General features: G+C 31.0%; 8 protein-coding genes and 1 non-coding gene across 9 annotated transcripts; 4 read left to right on the top strand and 5 right to left on the bottom strand.

Annotated features, from left to right (window-relative positions):
- Window positions 1-633: 633 nt before the first annotated feature.
- BX664DRAFT_343805 (uncharacterized protein) lies at window positions 634-1812 on the bottom strand. Its single transcript, XM_051547363.1, has one exon. It carries the CDS (start codon window positions 1427-1429, stop codon window positions 1103-1105), a length of 327 nt encoding a protein of 108 aa, XP_051395735.1. The 5' UTR covers window positions 1430-1812; the 3' UTR covers window positions 634-1102.
- A 166-nt stretch (window positions 1813-1978) lies between these two features.
- Window positions 1979-3397, bottom strand: BX664DRAFT_343802 (uncharacterized protein). The gene is made up of 4 exons (XM_051547362.1): window positions 2933-3397; window positions 2752-2857; window positions 2476-2692; window positions 1979-2396 (listed from the first exon to the last, which is right to left on the bottom strand). The coding sequence occupies exons 1-4, from the start codon at window positions 3357-3359 to the stop codon at window positions 2034-2036; spliced, it is 1113 nt and encodes a 370-aa protein (XP_051395734.1). The 5' UTR covers window positions 3360-3397; the 3' UTR covers window positions 1979-2033.
- A 144-nt stretch (window positions 3398-3541) lies between these two features.
- Window positions 3542-4885, top strand: BX664DRAFT_46031 (uncharacterized protein). The gene is made up of 7 exons (XM_051549589.1): window positions 3542-3592; window positions 3685-3796; window positions 3890-4024; window positions 4100-4226; window positions 4315-4446; window positions 4520-4567; window positions 4657-4885. The coding sequence occupies exons 1-7, from the start codon at window positions 3556-3558 to the stop codon at window positions 4714-4716; spliced, it is 651 nt and encodes a 216-aa protein (XP_051395733.1). The 5' UTR covers window positions 3542-3555; the 3' UTR covers window positions 4717-4885.
- On the bottom strand, window positions 4736-6055 carry BX664DRAFT_46019 (N-terminal C2 in EEIG1 and EHBP1 proteins-domain-containing protein). The gene is made up of 6 exons (XM_051549588.1): window positions 5859-6055; window positions 5547-5790; window positions 5425-5474; window positions 5272-5360; window positions 5091-5176; window positions 4736-5034 (listed from the first exon to the last, which is right to left on the bottom strand). The coding sequence occupies exons 1-6, from the start codon at window positions 6014-6016 to the stop codon at window positions 4927-4929; spliced, it is 735 nt and encodes a 244-aa protein (XP_051395732.1). The 5' UTR covers window positions 6017-6055; the 3' UTR covers window positions 4736-4926.
- A 186-nt stretch (window positions 6056-6241) lies between these two features.
- On the top strand, window positions 6242-7503 carry BX664DRAFT_343793 (NLI interacting factor-like phosphatase-domain-containing protein). Its single transcript, XM_051547361.1, has 4 exons — window positions 6242-6718; window positions 6786-6902; window positions 7089-7203; window positions 7275-7503. The coding sequence occupies exons 1-4, from the start codon at window positions 6248-6250 to the stop codon at window positions 7409-7411; spliced, it is 840 nt and encodes a 279-aa protein (XP_051395731.1). The 5' UTR covers window positions 6242-6247; the 3' UTR covers window positions 7412-7503.
- An 845-nt stretch (window positions 7504-8348) lies between these two features.
- BX664DRAFT_270858 (uncharacterized protein) lies at window positions 8349-8982 on the top strand (the record flags this gene model as incomplete). The annotated part of the gene is made up of 2 exons (XM_051541116.1): window positions 8349-8583; window positions 8795-8982. Coding segments are annotated over 2 exons (423 nt in total), but the record flags the coding sequence as incomplete, so codon positions are not given.
- An 825-nt stretch (window positions 8983-9807) lies between these two features.
- On the bottom strand, window positions 9808-10630 carry BX664DRAFT_270878 (PSP1 C-terminal conserved region-domain-containing protein; the record flags this gene model as incomplete). The annotated part of the gene is made up of 3 exons (XM_051541117.1): window positions 9808-9958; window positions 10053-10207; window positions 10388-10630. 3 exons carry the CDS (start codon window positions 10628-10630, stop codon window positions 9808-9810), a joined length of 549 nt encoding a protein of 182 aa, XP_051395729.1.
- Window positions 10631-12415: 1785 nt separating this feature from the next.
- BX664DRAFT_318469 (uncharacterized protein) lies at window positions 12416-13231 on the bottom strand (the record flags this gene model as incomplete). The annotated part of the gene is made up of 4 exons (XM_051542799.1): window positions 12416-12488; window positions 12605-12742; window positions 12874-12998; window positions 13190-13231. 4 exons carry the CDS (start codon window positions 13229-13231, stop codon window positions 12416-12418), a joined length of 378 nt encoding a protein of 125 aa, XP_051395728.1.
- Window positions 13232-13692: 461 nt separating this feature from the next.
- On the top strand, window positions 13693-13764 carry BX664DRAFT_t132. Its single transcript has one exon. It is a non-coding gene; the product is annotated as a tRNA-Cys (tRNA).
- The last annotated feature ends 9591 nt before the right edge of the window (window positions 13765-23355 follow it).

Raw genomic sequence — 23355 nt, 5'->3', positions numbered from 1 at the left:
TTGGCTGTTTGGACGATGAAGAGGATGTTGACGAGGTCGATGTGGTTGATGAAGGGAATAAGATAGAGCTGGAAGGTTCCGTTAAAATACAGCCAGTGCTACTTGAACAGCCTTGTTGTTGGGAATCATCTTGGCTATAGTCAGTATCATCCAAATCTTCATCAAATGAAGCAGAAAATCTTTGTCGCTTGGCACTCATCAAGTCATTGCTTGAAATTCGTCGATGATGTTGATGATGATAACGTGAATGAGTTTGTTGCTGATTTGATTGGGGTGATAAGGTAGATGACGAGCCAGATGATGAAGTACCATTTTGTGAACTAGTTTGTGACATTTCCAATGAACGATCATCAAAATGAGATGTTGTACGATGAAGATGATGATGATGGCAATGATGATGGCGATGATGACGTACCAAATCGTCAGATGAACTATGATGATCCATTGTTTGTTCGTTATGATTAACAGTTGATGATGTTGTTGGTGTTATTGTAGTAATAGTAGTAGATGTAGAGGATGATGTTGCCGTTGATGATGATTTTGGTGACGTTGTTGTTGATGTTGTTGTTGTTGGTGTTGTCGTTGTTGACGATGACAATAATGATGATGATGACGATGATGATGATGATGATGGTGATGGTGACGGTGATGATGGTGTATCTGATATTATTGTCGATAAAGATGTTGTTGCTGTTGTTGTTGTTGTTGTTGCTGTTTGAGTATTACTGGTATCATCTAAATGATTTCGCCGCCTTCGTCTCCAATTCAATTTTGCACCGAGTGTTTCCCGTTCACGTCTAGCAGCTTCTTGTAACATGATACATTTCACCTTGTAATCGATATTGGCTTGACTTTGTAGGTACATGAAGAACTCTGATAACTTTGAAAAATCCCAACCATCTGTAAACGCTTGAAGAAATCGTTCTCGTTGATGTTTTTGAGCAGTAACATAAGGAGGAGTGGCAAGAATGGTGGTGATAAGAGTAGCAGTATATTGAGTTGCCCATGTTTGTGTCAGATGTCGTAAAAGTTGTGCTCGTCGCATGTCACCTAAGTCAAATGAGTATCAAAAATAAATAAATAAATAAATAAATAAAATCAATTATTTTAAATAATTAAGATTTTTACCTTGTTCATCACACCAACCAACAGTGATATGACGAACCAAAATGCTTGTACTTTCCCAACGCCAATCAGCCACTAACCATTTCACAGCATTGATGATACGATCCAGAGAATATTCATTGGCAATACGATGTAAATACATAGCGGTAACTAGAACATTATCTTCAGATTTCAACCAAGAATAAAAAGTAGCATCATATAATTGATCCATTTGCTTGATATTTCTATGTACGTCTTTCCAATCTTGATTCATTACCAAACAAGGTACTGTTCCTATATAAAAGAAGTATGTAAGTTTTATCATTTCTATTTTATTCCATTTCAGTATACTCCGCTAAGATATCCTTTCTCAATAAAAAAAATTCCTTCTTACTTTTGCTAGTTCTATCAGCCCATTCTGCCACAGATAGATCACGTTGATGGTTAAAAATATCAGTTGTAATTGTTGATAATGCATTAGTAGAAGTTCTATGTGTTTGTTGAGAATCTTGAGAAGTAGGCTGAGAAGTTATTGTTGTTGAAGAAGTAGGAATATCGATAAGACTTGTATGAAAAGATTCCATTAAAGAAGTCGATGATGTATGAGTAACAGTAGACGAACGAGGTGGAAGCATAATAACAGGAGTGTTTGTCATTATTTGCCAACAAGACGAACTGCTTGCTAGAAAACAAGCAAAAAAAAAAAAAAACAAATATGAAGAAAGAAAGAACAAAAAAAAAAAAAAAAGAAGGGGGAAAGGAGAAAAAAAAAAAAAAAGTGATGAGAGAAAAAAAAAAAAAAAACCTGTGACTCAATTGACTCTCCGCTATTTTTTGGTTAAGAAGGGGAAAAATTCAACTGGTAAGTTAATTCTCGGATTCAAATAAGCTTCTAATTTATTTTAATATGGTATCATTTTTAGATAAAACTAAGATAAAGATATATATTGAGAGAAGAAGGGTTCTAATACTAATTGTTGTCTAATTCTATCTATTTTTTCTAATTGCCAATCAATAGAAGGTTGATATTGTAACTCTTGTTTTTCTACAATCAAGCGTTGGGAGATACATTTAAGTAACCGATCCAGAATTTTCCAATTCCATCCACTATGAACCAATAATAATTGTTGACAAGTAGTTATAAATTCCATTGGATCCATATCAGTCTTGAGATTATCAATAGATCGTTCCACGTCTTGTAAATCCTTCACCATGGATTGATAACATTGTTCTATATTACATGCATTAAACCAATTGTGATTGATGGATATTGTTCCTCCAATATTTTCAACCTATATATATATATTAAAAAAAAAAAAAAAGGATTCATCAATCATTGACTGAAAAAAAATGATTAACCTTTTTTATTACCTGATGATACCATCCACTTGGTACAAATATTGTTTCACCATCTTTTTGATAAATCACCATACGTTCTGCTTTTGAGAAATTGGGAAAAGTTTCTGGAGATACATGTCGTATATCATATACCATATTTCCTAATTTGTCCTTGTATAGTTCTTCTTGGCCTGGAGGAAAAAGAGTCCATTTTTTGATCCCACAGATATTACTTGACCAAGAATAAGACCTAATATAGATAAGTTAATAAAATAAAAATATATAATTCCATAAAACTTATATTATTACCTATATACATCAGCATGGAAAGGAGTAAAACTACCATCACCACCCATATAAGAAAATCTATAATCATCCTCTGTTTCCTTTTGCCAATATTCGTTCATCCAATCATCTAAAATATAAATAATAAAAATAAAAAAAAAATGAATAAATAATAACATTTCTTTTTTTTTATTTATAAACTTACCTGCAAATATATCAGGTACTTTATACATAGTTTGATCGGGGAAAGCTTGAGCAAAGTGCCAATCCTTTAAATAATAATGAGAATGTTGATCAATCGTAGTATTTTGCCATAGATCCACAAAAGCATCAAAGGTCAATTCCGTACGTTTTTGATCCGTAAAGTCTCTTTGGTCACAATCAGCTACTTGTACAAGTGCCTTTCCAAATTTTTCACGAAGATAGTCATAATTGGGTTGTGATTGAGGTTGAGGTATATTGGGATCATGGGTGGTATAGTTGCTAATTGGTTTGATCCAAGTTTGTCGGGCCTCCCAATGATCTATAAGTCGAGGTCCAAATATTGCAGGTACATTAGGAATGAGATGATGCCGTAAAAAGTATTCATACGTTGGAGGATCAGTATAATATGGAATGGTAGTGTTTGTCATAAAAAAAAAAAATATATATTGGAAAAAAGAGATCAAATAGAACAAAGAAGAAAGATTGAACGTATTTATATATATATATATATATATATATATATATATATATAGCTTGAATCTGGGTTTCAAAAAAGAAACATTAGGTTGCCATAATTCGTTTCTTTTCCATTTCCCATTGGTCTTCCTTACCTTTTTTTTTTTTATGTCAAAAGATACCATTCATCGTTCAAGTAATCAAGGTAATGAAAAAGAGAAAACGCGTATTCATTCATTTTATTTAATACTAACAGTCATAATGCAAAATGTTTATGCGCATTTTCCTTCCAATTAGGTGATTCTCTACCTCTCAACGTTGAAGATCTCGATCCTACGACTATCATTGCTTTGGATGCTTTATCAGCCATTGCAAAACGAATGAATATTGACCAAGATAAATATAGTAGGTTCGTGTTATCTACGATACTAAGTTGATATATTGAATTGTTTTTTTTTCTTTACTCGGTTTTTATTATTATTGTTGTTGTTGTTGTTGTTAGCTACGAAACGGGACTTACACACACACTCATGACTACTATGGACTTAGAATTGGAACGCCAAGATTTAGAAGAATTGAGTTGGGTTGTTCAAAAACGTAAGATATTAGCTGAACGGGAACTTGCTGCGTTAAAAGAGTAAGTACAACAAAAAAAGAAAAGCAATAATAGAAAATGATCGTTATTCATATTTATCTAAATGATGATGGACAGACTTTGGAGTTGTATGCGACAACAAAGAGACGAAAAAGAGCAACCACAAGTACAACAATGGCAAAAAGAAACATCTACTATTAAAGCACAACTAGAACAGGATGCCCACGAATATGAAAAGGCCATGGTAAAAAAAAAAAAAAAAAAAAAAAAAAAAAAAAAAGGGAACTTCACATCTATGATTTACATCCTAACCAATATCTATTATCATCAAGGAACAAATCAAAAGTAGAAAAGACGATACTGATGTCACTGCCGTTAGCTTATTGGAACAACAAACATATCAACTTGAAAAGCAACTTGACAAAACAACACAACATCTTAGCCAATATAACAATCTTCCAGCGGTAATGCCAATAAAAAGATAAAATACAAAAATAACTAATTCGATTTTTTTTATATATATATTGATACATGTAGGATATGGATTTGGCGACAACTATGTTACAAGACAAACTAGATGACTCGGTAAGATAGAAAGAAAAAAAAAAGCACATATTGTTTTGTTGACAATAAAATGAATACTGATCAGATGATACCTTTTTATTAATGCATAGACAAAACTGGAAAGGACCCGGGATCGGTTACTAGCAGACATAGCAAGTAGCATGTATTGATAGTTAATAGTTATGTAGATAGATCAAAAATAGTACAATATAATAGTTTTGTTTTATTCTTTATTCGATATGATAAAGGGTTGTTGTATATATACAAATGGATGAATCAAAAAAACATAAGTATGTTACTATGAACTAAATATGTACGTTGGTACGAATGTGTACAAAAAAAAAAAAAAGATACAATGAGTGGGAAAAAAAAAATGCTAACTAACAAGATGTGGTCTCTAAATCGGATTTGGGGGTAAATAGCTGTTCAACAAGATCTTGAGGGGAAGGATCATCAGTAAAAAAAGGCTTGTTTCTACAAAATTGAGGCTAAAACAATAATATCAATATCAGATTATGTATAAATATATAAAAGAAAAACTTACAAGTGATAGAGTTGATTGAGATTTCAAAATTCCATTGGAGTGATGTTGCATGGAACGCTCCGATGTGCTACCAGATATTGAATGAGCTATATTATTATGGAGTTCGTTAGTAAAATCTAGACAAAAAAAAAAAAAAAAAAAAAAAAAAAAAAAAAAAAAGGATCACATGACGAAATATTACCTATGGAGCTATCTTCTTTTTTCTCGGAAGCAGTATTTGAGATCATAACTGATATATCCGTTTGTCGAGGTGGTTTAGTCAATGGAGGTCTAATAAAAAAAAAAATTTATGTCAATTGGCTTAGAATGATGTGTAACATTGATTTCCACTTACACAGAAAAAGGTTCATCAACGTTTGTGATTTGTTTCATTTCAATTGACAACTAAATAAAGAAGTTATTAGAAGGAGTTTATATATATATATATATATATATATATAACGGTATTATATTTACTTTGATGAAAGAATTGAATTTACATTCTTCCAATAAATAACGTTTTGTAATGAATCCAGAAGTAGCATATTCAGATAAGTTAATAGATAAAGAGCCCATTTGTTTCGCATTACTACCACCAACTTGTTGAAATATTTCCAGTTTCAGTTCACAAGGTGTTAATAAATGTTGTTTACTAATAACTAATTCTGCTGTTGTTGTCACAGGAAAAGACCATACTACACAATGTTCTTTAATATGTTCCCTATATTATATATATAATTTATGTATTTTGTTAGCCTATTTTAACTATATAGAATAATAAATACTTACTTTGTCGTAATACCAGTTGATTGACTTGCTTTTTGTAATTTCCATTTAACAAAATATGATCCACTAACAAGAGGTACATTGGTAATATCTTGTATAATAAAATTAATTTCAAAAGCTACCTTTCGATGCTTTGATACAAAAAAATTGGAAAGTGGCATTGAAATTGGAAAAATAGTAAGAAAAAGAAAAAAAAAAAAGTGAAAAAGAGAAAAGAAAAAAAAAAAGAAATAGAAACGGAATTGGTAATGAAGAGAAAAAAAAAAAAAAAAAGTCGGCATTTGAAAACTATCCCAATGGCCCTTTCTTTTTCTTTTGTCTCCCCATACTTAAAAAAAAAAAAAGAACGCTTTCTTTTTTTCTTTTTCTTTTTCTTTTTCTTTTTATTTTTTATGATTCCCTTTTTTCATCTTTTCACCAATTTCATGCCAACATTAACAGCCACACTTACAACAAATGCTTCCAATACTTCAAATACAACTATACCTTCTATTAAACCTCGAAAACGCAAACTAGTTATATCTTTTGTATATCATTATCTATCTTTAGTTTATGAATTCGTTTATACCTTTTTTATTATCAAACCAAAACAACACTTATTATACAAAAAACAGAAAACCAAAACAAAACTTAATCAAACAACAAATACACGAAATAACAATGCTTTACAATATTATAAAGGCAAAACTCTTGTGCTCGATTTGGATGAAACTTTGGTTCATTCTGTCCGTTTAGGTTCTCAAGAAGCTAATTATAATGTTAGTCCTTGTATCAAAAGAAAACAAATTGAAGTTCAAAATGAAAAACAATCCTTACTTTATCAAGTATATAAACGTCCTCATGTTGACTTTTTTTTGAAAACGGTAACTCCTTATATTTCTCCTTTACTTTTTATTATTATTGACTTTTTTTTTTTAATTTAATTTTTAGATTAGTCAATGGTACAAAGTGGTAATATTTACAGCATCCATGTCAGAATATGCTGATCCTGTTATTGATTGGTTGGATCAAGATCAAACAATGGTATCTCATCGATATTTTAGACAAGTAAAGATATGATAAATTACAATAATCAAAAAAAAAAAAAAAAAAAAAAAAAAAAGAGGGGATGGCGGAACAAAAAAAAAAACTGGGAAATCTCACGATCATCTTTACAACCTTTGGGGATCTCTTTTTTTGGGGAAACACTTTTTTTTTTTAATTCATTTTTTTCTTATTATTATTTATATATAGTCATGTATATCAAGAGAAGATGGTAATTATCTAAAGAATATCACTATGGCAGAACCCGATTTGTCAAAAGTATGTTTGGTAGACAATAGTCCTGTAGCATATGACTTATTTAAAGGTAACCACATTTGTCATCTATTGGATGAAATCAAAACTCGATTTAAACTTTTTTATTTATTATTATTATAGATAATGGAATCCCAATCACCAGTTGGCTTAACTCACCCAATGATGAAAGCTTATTAGACTTACTACCACTTTTGGATGCTCTTCGATTTACATCCGATGTACGGAGTATTTTACGATTACAACAATTTGGTTTATAATGAATGCATCAATTGAAAAATACCCTCACACTTTTTATTATTTTTATTATTATTATTCAATAAAATTTATATTGTGTTTATTATTACTATTATTATTATTGATATGTCTATCATGGGGTGTTACGCAGTAATCGTCATAAATCATTCTCTTTTTTTTCTTTGTTAACAATCACTATAAAATATTTGCCACATGGTGATTATGTTTTTTTTGTACTACAGATTTTCCACTTTGAGAGATTAAAAAAAAAGGGAAAAAAAAAAAGAAGCACCCTAGCCTTTATTATTATAAAATAGTAAAAGAAATACTTTCAACAGCCGATTCCTTTTGTCAATTACATTTTTTTTATTCTTCCAATGTCATCTTTCAAGAATGAAAAGAAGATTAAATCAGAGAATATACATATAAATAGATTTCTTATTTGATGGAATAGAAAGGAGAAATCATCATCTAGATATGACCATAAGATACCTTAAAAGAAGATGTTGACTGCGAAAAAGAAAGTCGGTGATCAAAATAGTAAATGTCCAGTTCGCAGAAAAAAAAAAAAAAAAAACACTTCTTTCTTTCTTTCCTTCTCTCCCGACCCCTCTCCTTCTTATTAACATATTTACCTTTTTCTTTTGTACATTATTATAATTATATACAATTCACAATGTTCTCACGACAACTCTTTAACTCAAGTGTTAAGGTATTTTGAAAAAAAAAAAAATAATCCACTTGTTTGCCTATAACAATTCATATTCATTAAATGTTTTGTTTAACATGTATGTCTTTGAATTTCATCATAGACAATGACTAGATCTTCCTCTTTGAGATCTCCTGTGATAAGATCCTTTGGTCCAGCCATGGTAAGAGAAAAATAAAAAAGAAGATAGAATGAGCTGATTAATTATTGTACCCAACTCATTCGTTTCTTTTTTTTTTATTTATTTATTACAGTGTATAAAAGGAATCCGTTTTGCAAGTACCAATGAATCTACCACATCAGAATCTTCAACTATCAATCGTCCCACAGGTAGTAAATATAGTGAAGTAACGAAAAAATTAGTATACGGTATGGCGCATCTTCTCGGTTATTATTCCAAAGGCTCTACTGCCATTCGTGCCAGTCATCAACTTTATAATGTATGTGCTCAACAAATGGAACTCAACAAAGATTTTTATGTCAACAGTAAGTAGATGTTGGATGATAAAAAAAAAAAAAAAAAAAGCGGAGTAGAGGATCATGATCTTCCTAAACAAGAGCTCATGTTTTATTATTATTATTATTATTATTATTATTATTATTATTATTATTATTATTATTATTATTATTATTATTATTATTATTATTATTATTATTATTATTATTATTATTATTATTATTATTATTATTATTTTAGAATGCAATCTACCTGATAATTTTCAATCATGGTTCTCTGTGACTCAGTTACATGTTTGGATGTTGATGGTACATTTACGGGCTCATGATCAAGGCAAATTATATATTCAAGAAGTGGTCAATCGACTTTTTGAAGATTCTGAAGCTAGAATCCGAGAACATGGTGTAAGAATAAGAGAAAATATATAAATAGGAAATGTGATCTTCATCTTTTTTTTTTTTTTTTTTTTGAATAGATCTCACAACAAAGAATGGTAGATAGTTATATCAAGGATTTAGTGGCACAATTTCATGGTGGTGTGGTTGCTTATGATGAAGGCATGTGTAAGGATGATCCTGTTTTGGCAGCTGCTTTATGGAGGTAAAAAGTTGAACAATATATATATATATATATAATATAAAACTCAATTTATTTATGTATGATATATAGAAATTTATTTGCTCCTACTTCCAACAATGCAACCGATTTGGCCTATGTAGTTCAATTTATTCGTCAGGAATTGAAAGCCTTGGAAGCCTTTGATAGTGATAAATTAACTTCGGGTGTTGTACAATTTGGTAAACCTCAAGCTTCATTCAACTAGTTTATTTGTTACTCTTCCTCCCATCCCTTCCTTCTTTTATTAGTCTTTTTTTTTATATATATACATATATCATTCCCTATCCTATTCATCCAAATTATAGAAAGATTCAAAAATAAACAAAGAAATAATAAATTCATCATGTCAAAAAAAAAAAAAAAAAAGATAATATTTTGTAAACATATTCTATTAATCAGAAAAGAATAAAAATGATGGAATTCTTTTTTTTTAATAGTGTATTCTAATATTTTGCAGACAAACAATAGGAGATCAGAGTTTAAAAAAAAAAATGTATATATAAAATATGTATAACTGTATATATATATGGGCAAAAGTAGTGTAAGTATATAATGTAAGCGAGGAGGAAAGGTGGGGGGGGATATCTGGACTAATCGGGTAACATAGAGGCTTGCTAAAACTAAACCATTTCATTTCATTCATTGGTAGAGGCACCATTGCTGCTATTGGAATTCAGCGCACACATCCATATTCTTGTTTTATATGTTTTGAAAAGTTCTCGTACCAATTCACGAAAGTCAATACGTTGATCAGCCAAAAAATAAAATGTAAGTTTGCGTCGATCCCTATCAAAAAAAAAAAAAAAGAAAAGAAAAAAAAAAGAAAAAGTCGTAAAATGACGATATAGGTTCCACAGGTTCACCTTTTTTTTTTTCTTACCATTGATATTCTGCATTAACAACTTGCATCGGTAATTGCTTTTGCTGGATCTTTGTTTGACATACCAATAAAGCCTTTTCTTCATCCAATTGTTTGGTCGCCAGAGAAATCACTTCATCAGCATCAGCCAATCGGTAAAGTCTTTTGACATGACACTTTAAAGCAGCAGTAGTACGTGTCTCATCCTCTTTTTCTTCATCACCAGCAGAAGGTTTATCCAATATGTCAGTTGTTAAAATTGAGTCAGTGATGGCATCTACATCAGAAGTTATTCCAGTTTGTACATCCTTATCCATAGTATTATCATCAGTCACAGCTGTTGCATCACCTGTAACAGAAGAAGATGATCCTGTTGAACCAACTGTGGAATCACGATCAGTTGTTGTAGTTGCACGGTCTTGTTGATGATGATGTTTCATAATATCGTTTGCTGTTTGTATAGATGTCACTTTACCAATATCACGACCACGATCTGCTTCCACAATCACTAAATCACCCACCTGCGGTTCAATATTATCACCTTGCATGATATAACATATATCTGTACGTCCAGCCTTGAATTCTACAGTGTATAACATGGTATTGCTATCCAAAAAGTGATGTAATGGAATCCCCTTTCCCATAAGTACGGTAGAGCATCCAAAAGTAGCTGCATCTCCACCAGCAGTCATTGTCTTTCCATAATGTTGATTTGCAAGAGGTACTGTTGCCGGTGTAGGTCCATAAACATGTTGATATTGATAAGGATATTCATTAGATCGATAAAATGGATTTGTATTGGATCCATACACATCAGTCATTCGTCCAGCTTTTCCAGTACCACCACTACCACCAAAATATTCATCAATATGATCCAAAACACCCTTGTTCAAAATGAGTTGTTGTTGACGAGAATAAAGTGTGTTGGCATATAAATCATTTTCATCTATGGCTTTCATACGATGAGTAGTTGTCATTCCAGGATAAAATTGTTGTGTATTATCTTGTACCCATCCTTGCATATTGTTATTGGCATTATATAAAGTTGGTTTCTTCATAAAAGGACCTGCCACTGAATGTCGTCTTCCACTATTAAAAAAAAAAAAGAAGAAGAAGAAAAAAAAAAAAAAGGAATATTAGTTATGTGGCGTACTTTTTTGTATATTTTTCTTCTTTTTTTTTTTTCTTTTTACCTTTCTGCATCATGTTGAGTTTCAGATAAAAGGGAAGACCAAGGACTAGAGACAGGAAATTCAGATAAAGATGAACGTCGTTGATGAGATTCTTGTTGTTCTACTGGACCAGTTGACCAAATGTTACGTAAAGGATGACGTGGTTGTCCATCAGACCAATATGATGATTGATCTGGAGTATCATATTGATCCATCAAAGGTTGATATAAAGAAGAAGGACGACGAAATTGTTGTGATAATAAAGAAGAATGTTGATTTCTATAATCAGTAGAATTTGGTGAAGTTGGAAGAGTATTGTCCAAATAATAAGACCATACTGAGGAAGATGAATTTTCTTGACTGTTACTCCAAATAGAAGGTAAAGAAAGTCGAGAAGGTTTCATAGAAGATGAAGAAGAAGAAGATAAAGAAGTAATGGTTGAAAGAGAAGAACAAGGAGAAGTATTATTATTATTATTATCAGGAGTAGAATTGTTCATCATCGCCGTTGTTGTTGTTGTTGTTGTTGCTGCTGCTGTTGTTGTTGCTTTTGCTGTTTGTTGTTGATCTTTGTCAAAGTTCAAGTCATCCTGAAAAGGATGCAAAGGCATCACTGCTGTTGTAGCATCCGTATTCATGAATATTAAAAAAAAAAAAAGAAAGTAATATAAAGGAAAAATAAAAGAAAAAGAAAGAAAAAGAAAGAAAGAGAAAGAAAGGGAGAAAGCGAAAGAAAAAAAAATGGGCGTTTTTTTTTTTTGTGAAAAAATCGCTGGTGGGAAAAAAAATTAAACTACCCAATAGAGTAACACAAATCAACTGGTTAGCATAAACTTATGTTTGAAATATAAAAAAAAAAAAAAAAAAAAAAAAGAAACCTCTTTTTTTTTATACTTATATAAAATAGGTACGATATTATTTACATATATTTATAATTTATTACTTTATTAATAAAAAAAGAATAAAAAGTTCATTCTTGTTATATATATAACGATGATGAATATGCCAACTTGCATGATTTTGTGTGAGAGAAAAAAATGTTAAAATATTTTATCACATGATCCAAAAATAACCAATAATAATAAACAAAACGAATAGGCTTTCATTGATCAGCATAAAAGAAGAATAAAAATAAAAAATATAATATATATAAAAAATAAAAATAAAGAGTAACAGTATATTTTATATAAAAAAGAAATATATAAATCTAAACTAAAGATCCTTCTTATTACGAGTACCATAGAATTGACGTTTTTCCTTCAGGAGTTTGAGAACCGACAGTGACCTTGATGTGTCAATAAACTTGAGTGATACCCTTTCTTTTTTTTTTTTTTTTTGAGAACGTTTCGTATGTACAGTCATAGACTTGCGAAGACTTAAGTAGACCTTCAGTACAACTACCCTTGATCATCACAAAAGTCTTCATTCACCACACCATAACGAATAAATCCATCCATAGGAGTAATTGATTGCTCTGTCGCATCATATTCAGTAGATCCAGACTCGCTATCAGATCCCTTTGCAAATACGATATATCTTCTTGTTCAATTCAGTACGACGATGAAAACCATCAGCAATATATATGCACACTTGTTTTTTCATTGTTTCTACAAGATATATATATATTAGACGAATTGAATAGAACGATTCTTTTTGTTGATAATACTTACGATTCGATATATATTGAAATATATTCGGTACAAAGCTTTTTGAATTGATCTTGTCTACTATTATTCATTTGCCAATAGTTGAAAGCGTGTTCGTTGAATCTATCATGAGAAGTACATTTGTGTTGCTGCCATTGTCACAAGTCCACGCTACTTCTACATCCATATTCCAATGTCGTCACTATATGAAGAAATAATACAATTTGTCAAGTTAATTTTCATCTCTATTTGCTGAAATAAAAAAAAAAAAAAAAAAAAAGAAAAGTATATGGATTGTTGGATATAATTATATTTCTTCTGGAAAAAAAAAAATACTTACAACACTTCTACCATTAGGAAAGGACCATTCAATCATTACCATTACACAAAATACAGTAAAATAGAGCCAATGTAAATATACATATCAACGTATCGATAAGGATACATTTGTCCATTGGAGGGGAATAAATGTATAATAATAATAATAAAAAAAAAAAATAGAGATGTCAATAGTAAAACATGAGATAATAATATTGGTATCAAATGAATTGCATTTATATAAAGTGATAATAGATAAATAGATTAATAAAGTTTATGGAATGAAATAGTAAGAGATGTATAAATAAAAAAAGTAAGAAAGAAAAACATTAAGTGAATAATGAAACTAAAAAAAAAAAAAAAAAAAAAAAAAAAAAGGAAGGAAGAGGAAAGGAAAAAAAAACCAGCATAAAAAAATTCTCAAAAGTTTGTTCAAATTTGTTCAAACTACAGCTATTTGAATAAACTTTTTTAATCACCGACGTTTGGCTTTATAATAATGTTTTCAGCCCACATTTCCAGTGAGGAGCGGTGGCGTAATGGCAGCGCATCGGATTGCAGATCCGCAGGTCGGGGGTTCGAATCCCCCTCGCTCCTTCTATTTTTAGATTTTTTACCTTTTTTCCACTTAGAATTGAGACACTTTTTTTTTAAGTAATAAACGTTATGGTCAAATGTTTTATCTGATGATAACTTGGAAGATTATTTTTACTGGTTATCATCTCCTGTGTATGATGATCAATGTTTTTTTTATATGTAGTGATCATTCAGTTTTTATTTAATAGAATAAAAAAAAAAAAAAAAAAGAGAAAAAAGTATCTATGATGATCACAAAAGTGTTTCCAAAAATGGTAATAGATGGATTGAAATATGTGATCATACTTGATAATTCATCAAAAATAATAAAACAACTTAAAAAAAAAAAAAAAAGCTTGATGGTGAGCAAACTATCATGATTGATTGATAGCATAAATAAATTTCAAGCTATTTTTTCCAGGAAAGAAGATCAATCGTATTGATTTTTTTTTTTTGAGTAAAATATACTGTATGGTCGTGTTCCTTGATAATCAACTTTTTCATTCAATATATTTCATATTATTGTATCTAGTATCACGCCATCATCGTACTGTGATCATCACACACGTTAGTACAAGTGCAATACATTAAATAAAGTTTTATAAGCCATTGCCATTCATCCGGTATAATTAAATGCTCAAATAACAGTATTAAAGAGGTACTGGACTTTTTTATTATTTTTAATGAATGACATATCAAAAAAAAAAAAAAAAGAAGCTAGTTAATAATATTCAATTGAAATGATGGCTCACTCTGATCATTTACACATGTTAGCACTTCCCTTGAAATGAAATGTAGAAGAGGTATTTCATTGGCCGTGAATTTCTTGCAACTGTTTTTTTTTTTTTTTTTTTTTTTTTTTTTTTTTTTTTTTTTTTTTTTCTTTTCTTTTCTTTTCTTTTTTTCGTGTCTTTTTCTTTTCCCTTCTCTCTCTCTCTCTCTCTCCCTTTTTTTCTTTTTTTCTTTTTTTGTCCGTCACGTTCACTCAAATGTCTTATAGTGAGTACCTTGATATTTTATCGCCTACTTATGAACAATGGAATAAATGTATTTGTCGACTCCTATAGTAAACGTGGATATTACCTCTACAAATTCAACAACCATCGAACTTCGGCAAACTCCTTTAGTTCCATGGAATGACCGTTTTGAATGTTGAACATGATGCTGGTATTTGAAATGCTCGAGGTATTTCTTTTTTTTTTTTTTTTAAAAAAAAAGGAAAAAGAAAATAATTCATTAATCTACTTTATATATTTCTCTTAGTTATTATGATGGTAATCGCAATTCTAAGAACTACTATGATAATCACCTTTTGTGTTCAAAACTTCATCCTACATGATATTAACAACAACAACAACAACAACAACAACAACAACAACAAACTGCTTGGGCTTTCGATAATGACGTTCCTACTGCTGTGCCTGATGCTTGCAAAATGGATATCGCACTTACTTATTCTTCTCCTACACTAGCTGGAACAAAAAAATGGATGATCTTACTATGTGAAACAGGCAGTGATGACTTTGGTATGACTATTGAAACGCGACGACGATACTGTGACCTATTTAACCTTTGCACCTGCTGAAATAAGCTCGATAGATGGTGATGAAGATTCAAGAGATACGGATTGTACCTTTTACTGATATGGTTCAAACGCATCAATGGTTGTTTATTTTTTGGTGAACTTGATTCTTCTTCCATGGAAAAAGTAAGAATACTATCTCAAAAACGAATCAACACTATTGGAAGTAGTCAATCCTTTTGATCGTATGGCAATATTGGGTCATATCAATTATCAGATGTGGAATTTGTGCTACTTTTCTATTTTTATTTGTACCTTCGATCATTGTGCGATTAGAATTTTTTTTTTTTGGACACTTGTATTGGACATTATGCGTCATATCACCAACGGTTCTTCTCTCAATAATAGAATAGGAAGGCAAGTTGAAAAAAAAACTATTGTTTGTGTGTTTATTCTGTATTTTTAATTCTATTCCTTTTTTTTTTTTTATCGCTATTTCATCCATGCAACATCAACTATCGATTGTATTACCGTAAGATGTGTGAACTAGCTACAATATCACTATTAAGGTAGGTTCCAAAAAAAAAAAAAAAAGAACTACTACTGTGGTTGGTGCTTTTCAATGTTACTTTATTTCTTTTCTACACGAATAGTTTCAAACTTTATTATTTCATCCATCATTTATCATCTAACTCAAATAATATTTTTTTTTTTTCCAAAATCCTTCCTCGTTGGCGCTATAGACAGCTACTAGTACACAACGTAAGTCTAAAAAGAAAAAGAAAAGAAAAAAAAAAAAGACGAAGAAATATTGATCCATGCAAAATTACTCACCATGATTTTATACCCATAGAATATGACTAGATGATTATACAACAAGGTCAACGAAACGAATGGACGTACAACTCGATGAATATACGACAGGATCAATATACAGAAGGATCAATATACAGAAGGATCAATATACAGAAGGATCAATATACAGATGGATCAATATACAGATGGATCAGCTATTGGACAAAATCTCTCTTCTTGATTATCTCATGATTTTGGTTGGCTTCTCTGTCTCCTTCTTTTTTTATCATGGATGATTCTTTTACGGATAGTTACAATAATAGTAGTAGTAGCAGTCATAGATAGTGTTGTGCATAGTGTATCATCTTCTCAATAAAGCCTTACCCATAATCATCAATAATCTCAAGCATTGTCAGCAATTATCAGATAAAATAGAGCTAGACAATCAATGTATCTTTTTTTTTTTTTTTTTTTTTTTTTTTTTTTTTAAAAAAAGAAGATTGTACCATCATCGTCATCATCATTGGTGCAGTCGCTATAAATATAGATTTATAAACTCGCCATTATCATTACCAGAACAGCTTTAAATATTTAAAGTTACCCATTGTACCCCAGGTGACTCTTCAAAAATAGTGCCTATTTAAAGTCATTCTCATTACCAACGTCAATATGACTGAATGAAACAAATACATCATAAAAACAATCACCAAGGAAAAAAAATGACAAGTAGATGTTGAAAACAATGGTTTATACTTGCTTGGACATATTTTTTTTAAATAAAATCAACTGAATAAAAGAAAACAAGAATACGTTATTCTTTTTATTTTATTTTCTATAGTAAAAGGAGGAGGATGAAGGGTAGTGATGGTTCTGTTAGCATTGAGTACGTGTACATATATGAATAACAGTTCAACCAAGGTACAAAATCGGAATGCATTGATGCACTAATGATGGTTGGGAATAGATAATGATTGATGATAGATGATATCTGTTTGAGAAATAATAATTGATAATATTAGAATGACAATAAATAGTGATAACGAATATGATTTTATTAATAAAAATGTAAACTAAGTATGATGCTAAACTACGAGTAAAAAGAATCAGTAAAGATTCTTGCGAGAATAAGAGAAAAAGATCAAGAAGATACCTCCAATTGATTGTAAAGTCGGTTCCAGTTGAATCGTATAATATTATCTTGTTCATCCATGTTTTCCATCTTATCGTAGTACTATGTATTCATTTCATTTATTCCTGTAATCTACTGATTCTGTTGATCCTACTGTATGTTCATCCATTTTGTTGATCCTATTGTATATCCATCTCTATTTCATTGATCCTTCTGTATACCCATTATACTAATCCATATTATTTAGCCATTTTGCGTATTATTCTATTGATCCTAAATTTAAATGATCAGTTTTCGAGTATCTAGATTTTTTTTTTTTTTTTTTTAGACGTACGTTCAGTAGTAGTAGTAATAGTAATAGTGATTGTCCAGGATACCAGATAGGAAGTCTGAGAAGAAGAAAGAATGATAAGTCCTAGATGGATAGACGTTGCAGTAGAAAGTAAAAGAACAAGAAGAAATGCACCTTTTTTTTAAAACTTACCTCTAAATAATCGTAGATACTGGTAAAACTACAAAGACAAAATGAGAAGGATATAGTAAAGAGGTTGTAATCTATTAAAAAAAAAAGTAAGGTTAGAAAACACCAGAATCAATGTCTTTTTTTTTTTTTTTTTTTTGACTTACTTTAAACAATCGTAACTATATCTAGAATAAAGATTCAAATAAAAAAAAAAAATGAGATCCATATCATATAAAATTGATGATCTAATGAAATGGCCTTACCTTTTATCAAACATGAGCAACACATCATATAACATGCTGAAGATACTTGCGTTCGCTTGTTTTAACTAGAAGATATCGCACACCCGACAAAAGAAAAATGATTCCATTGGAGATGTAAGCAAAAGATTAAGAAGTACCATCAGAATTTCTACCAATAACGATAAGACCATATTTTCCAAGATGATTGCCAAAAGTGATCAAGCATATATGTATCTTCAGTTAAATCCGTATATCACATCAAAAGTTGTTGAGTGTATCCAGTAGTTACTTTCCATTGTCGTTTTTTGGATGATCATCAAACACGTCCTGATCGAATTTACTGCTGCATTTATGCTATGTAGATATATCCAACCGATTATATTATTTTCACCACTATCCTGGTTGTCGATATTGTTGCTATTGTTTATCCCGGAGTGTTGCCAGAGGACCAAAATATTTTGCATGTCGATACATTTCAAGTTGTGATGTAAATAACATTGCGATCGATTACCTTTTCCATCAACAAAATGTACCATGGTTTGAAAAGTAAGTGCACGCTGAAATCTGATATGGTCGTGATCACGTATATTTCGAGGATGATAATTGACCATGATGATGACGATAAGCAATGAGAAACAGGATGAGTATCGCGATAAATATCCTTTTCATAGTTTGCATGCTACCCTTGATTCATCGACGATATTTGTTAATATTAACAATGTTTCTTGAGTGATACTACTTGATGAGATTCAGATTTGATCATGGTGATTATTGAAAATAGCTTGATCCAGGAAAGTGATGCAGCCTCTTCTAATGTATCTATTACCAACAAGAAGAATCAGAGACATAATTCTAGATGGATAAATATTTTCCTTTTTTTTCTATTCCAAAATACCATTAAGTTCAGGCTATGTTGTAGGACGAGTAAGTGAAATAAAAGGATAATATGGTATAAGTATTGGTGATATCGATCAGATGTTGTGAAGGACAAATCATAGAGAGCAGTGTATACGGGTATGACCTCAACGAAGAAGGGACATTAGTATTATGAACTATGTATCTTTAGTGTACTAGTTACCTTGTATATTCACCCGCTGGTTTGTAGTATTGCTATGTTAAAGAGCATACTTTGAAAAAAAAGGTATAGATGAATTCTCATCTTTTCCATATCAACGCAAAGAGAAAAAGCATTCATTAGTAATTGCTCATGAAGACAGCTTCAATTTATATCAACACTTGCCTTTGGGGAGGGTAGCAGATAACGCGTTTCAGCAGTGGCAGTAGATATGACTACAATACTGATCCAGATAAAAAAAAAAAACATGAGATTAATATCCTTTAAGGTTTGTGGTATAGTTGTAATGAAATGGATTTACCTTATCAAACATGAACAACACGTCATATAACATGTTGAAGATACTTGCGTTTGTTTGTTTTAACTAGAAGATATTGCACACCGCGACAAAAAAGACAGAAGTGATTGAGTCAGTTTATGAATATAATGAATATGTATATGACGTCCTTTTCTATTTATTTTTATACCTTGACTGGATTTCTATACATATAAAAAAAAAAGAAGCATTAAAAAAAAACAATTGTGGAAAAAGAAAAGAAAAAAAAAAAATAAACAAAACACATTTTTTATTTCTTACAGCAGCCTTTTTTTTTTTTTTTTTTTTTTTCAGCGGCAAAAATCTAGGTCCTACAAATTAGGAAAAAAGGTACATGAAGTCTCCATTCCATTTTGTATTCATCAAAGATGAGTAAACAAGTGATATGCAATATGAATTAACATTTGAGTGTCAAAAAAATGATGATGATTTACATGATATACAAAATCACTCATCACTAGCTTGTATGATACGGTATAATTCATATGTATACGTCATGATGTGTCTTTTTCTAGAGTATTGAAATGAGAAAAATGTTTTCAAAGTTATAGGTATAATAACAAGACAAAGGCATATTGCTGTATCATTTGTTTGCCGTATTCTTCCCGTAGATATTGACAGCTGTGTCGTTCAGCAGTAAAAAAAAAAAAAAAAAAAAAAAAAAAAAGAAAAGATACGGTCAAATGAAAAGGTATACCTAGAATAAATAATGATTATTCACTGTCTCTAAAAAAAAAAAACTCCATGTAATATAGTGATTCATATTGGCTTATTACAGTATTAGTATATTGACGACATCCGCTGATGATAATGGGGACGACTTGAGAAAATAATCAACATATACGATAAATACAATGGTATAACATGCATACGATTTTATTGAAGAAGATGATATACTAAACATTGTAACACTACTGTACCTATAACTAAAGCAATCCATTCAAAGCGTCAAGTACGATAAGATCCAGAGTGAAAAATAAAAGCCTATAGCGTATCCATCCAGCTGATGTCGTTCTCCGTATTGTTCGCTCTACGATTATATGTATTCCTTTCCTCTTGACGGCCTGTCCATGTAATCCATCCGGTCGCATACCCATCCATCCAGCTATTCCCCTTGTTGATTCTGTTGTATATCCATCCGTCCAACTTATTCCCATTTACCTTCCGTCTGTTGAATCCTGTTGTACATCCATTCAACTTGTCCTGTTGTTTATTCATCCTAGTTGTAAGTCTATTTTTCTGTACAAATCGAAGTAGTAAGTATTTGTGTATCTAGATTTCCTCTTCGCCTTTTTTTTTTTTTTTTGCTTCCCGTATTTACCGTCAGTAGTAGTGGTTGTCCATATAATATCAAAAAAAAAGAAGAGGTCAAGAACCAATGATGTATATATACAATAAAAAAAAAAAAAGAGAAAAAAACAAAAGGAATAAAGTTAGAAAGAGAGAAAAAGTATTTTTGTAACAATTTTGCTTTTGACTACAGGGATTACTTGAAAGTTTGCAGGAACAACAGGAGGAGAGGACGTTGCAGTAAAGCTGTTGAAATAGATCGCATAAAAAAAAAAGGAATAGATTACAAGAAAGAAATCGGGAATGAGAGTAGTTATTGTTTTTATTTTCTTGGGCTTACTTTCATAGCGCTATCGTATCAAGCTGATATATTTCCAGAAGAACGAGAAGAAGACGAGAGAGATAGTATCAAACGATGCTGCAAGGTACTTTAAATTATTATGGTATTGTTCACAATGATGCTTGTTCGTTGCTGACACTGGTGGTGAAAGATGAAGAAAGTAGAGCAAGTCGCTTTATTGATACCGTTTATTGGTCCATACTAATGAGAGTTTACCTTTTTCGATTGTTGTGTTTTCATTGATTGACCAATTGCTTGATGGAGATACTTTATCCAGCTGTATAAGTGAGTACTCATTGACTAGAAAAGAAAAAGGAAGAAAGAAGCTTAAAAAAAGAAAGGAAGAGAAGAAAGAAATAAAAAAAAAAAAAAGAAGAAGAAAAGAAATAAATAAATAAATAAAAAAAAAGAAATAAAGAAATAAAAAAAAATTACCAAAAAATGATACGTGTGATGCTATGGCTTGAAGTGAGCTATCCTTCAAGGACTACTATAACGGTAATCACGTGTATAAACTTAAACAATAAAATAAAATAATAATATTACTTATCGATCCGTTGACAAGTAATCACAAACGTCAAAAAAATAATAAAAAAAATAACAAAACAAACAAAAACAAAAAAAGTGATCAATTCAGGACAAAGATGATTTATTAAAAAAACAGAGAAAAATAAAAATAATAAGGTGATCGTTCTAAAAATAGGAGACATGATGATTTGAGCTTCATATACAAGCTCACCTCATCACATTCCCCCCACCTTAACATAAACAATAATAAAATAAAAAATACAAAGATAAAAAAAATTCGTTTTTATCATAAAAAAAAAAATCATCAAAAGAGGAAAAATCTATACTAAAAAAAAAACGTCAAGTAAAATAAGAATAAAAAATAAAAAATTAATAAATCACCTTCTCGATCTTGCACAACAAAATGTTCAGGGCGTAATTTTCCACCAACACGTATCTTGACATTTTCACATACACCATTTGGTCTTGAATGTCGTCCATCGAGCTGTTCAATAGTCACTTCATCATCATTGATATACAATCCAAGAGATTTCGCTAAGGATGAATAAACCAAATGGAAAAAAAAAATCATCACAGCAGCTTGTTATAATCCTCCACATCCCGCAATCGTATCCTTTCCAAATATGTTTCCAATCTTGTTCCATGATTAGCGACTTGAGGAATCATTTGTTTCCTTTCTACATATGGCTTCAAAGAATCCCCGTTTACCACTTTGTCGATTCTTTTATTGTTGGGTCCAACCAATTTGTATGTACCGTTATCGTACGCTCGAGCTATAATAAAAGGTCCTATCCATTTGTCTCCGAGCTTTTTACCTTCCGTGTACCTTTCCATAAACAGCACTTTTGATCCAACCTCATATCGTTTAACCTGTACTTGTTTATCATAACGTTCCTTCGCTTTCTTTTGCTTGATTTTTGATCTGAGGACAGCTTCTTCTTTGACGCGTGACATAATACCAGAAATTTCTTCAATGCGTTCATCTAGTTGAGCTTGATAATCACCAACAACAAAGTCTTACCTAGGAGCTTGCCATAATGAGGGTGTTTTCATTTCATAACCAAAGAGCATCATTGAAGGAGATGTACCAGTTGATTCATTGGGCATAGTTCTAATGGCTAGTATTGCTTCGTCTAACAAATCATCCCAATTGCATTCATCACCAGAATCTCGCACTAGTTTTGATATAATCCTTGATGATACAATGGAATAAAAAATCAGCTGTCGTAATTTCATTAATGTTGGGTACTGCCGCTGCTACAGACCATCAAGTGAGATAGTCTACCGCCACTAATAAATACTTGTTTCCACGATTAGATTCCACCATTGTTTCAACTTCAATGCCACAACCTCAACAGATTCACGATTATCTTGTTTTAGATTATGGATATCTTGCCAAATGATAGCACTTGATTGTCGACAGAATTTTTGTTTGAAGAGTACTTTGAAATCCATCCATGATTTTACTTTGTCTTCATAAAATGACCACCATATTTCTGCCAATCCCTTCAAATGTGAACCAACAACCAATAACGCATCATCACCAGTTAATCCAGCACCTTTACGAATTCGATCCATTTTTCGTAACCATCCAACAGGGTCAATGGTATCCATCATATGTCAAACGCAAACGCCGCCATGTATTAGTGACATCAAAGTGACCTTCAGCATGTACTTTCGGTATGTCCACTTTCCTCCCTATAGAATATAAAACACAATAGCCCAAAAAAAAAAAAAAACATATAAGGCAAAGTTTCCAACAAGATGGTCTTTTTTTTTTTTATTACCCGGATGATTCGATCAACAATCTTTCCGTTTTGTCGTTGACAGTGGTTCGCCTGACTTGGATATCGTAAATAATCGCCCAGAGACTGACACGAACCTTCTCGCCATCGCACGCACCGATCGTTTT

This window comes from Halteromyces radiatus (assembly GCF_025201355.1).
Source record: "Halteromyces radiatus strain CBS 162.75 chromosome Unknown BX664scaffold_12, whole genome shotgun sequence".
In the NCBI taxonomy this organism is placed as follows: Eukaryota; Fungi; Mucoromycota; class Mucoromycetes; order Mucorales; family Cunninghamellaceae; genus Halteromyces; species Halteromyces radiatus.
The sequence above is the reverse complement of the archived record's forward strand: the minus strand, read 5'-3'. Positions and strand labels throughout refer to the sequence as shown.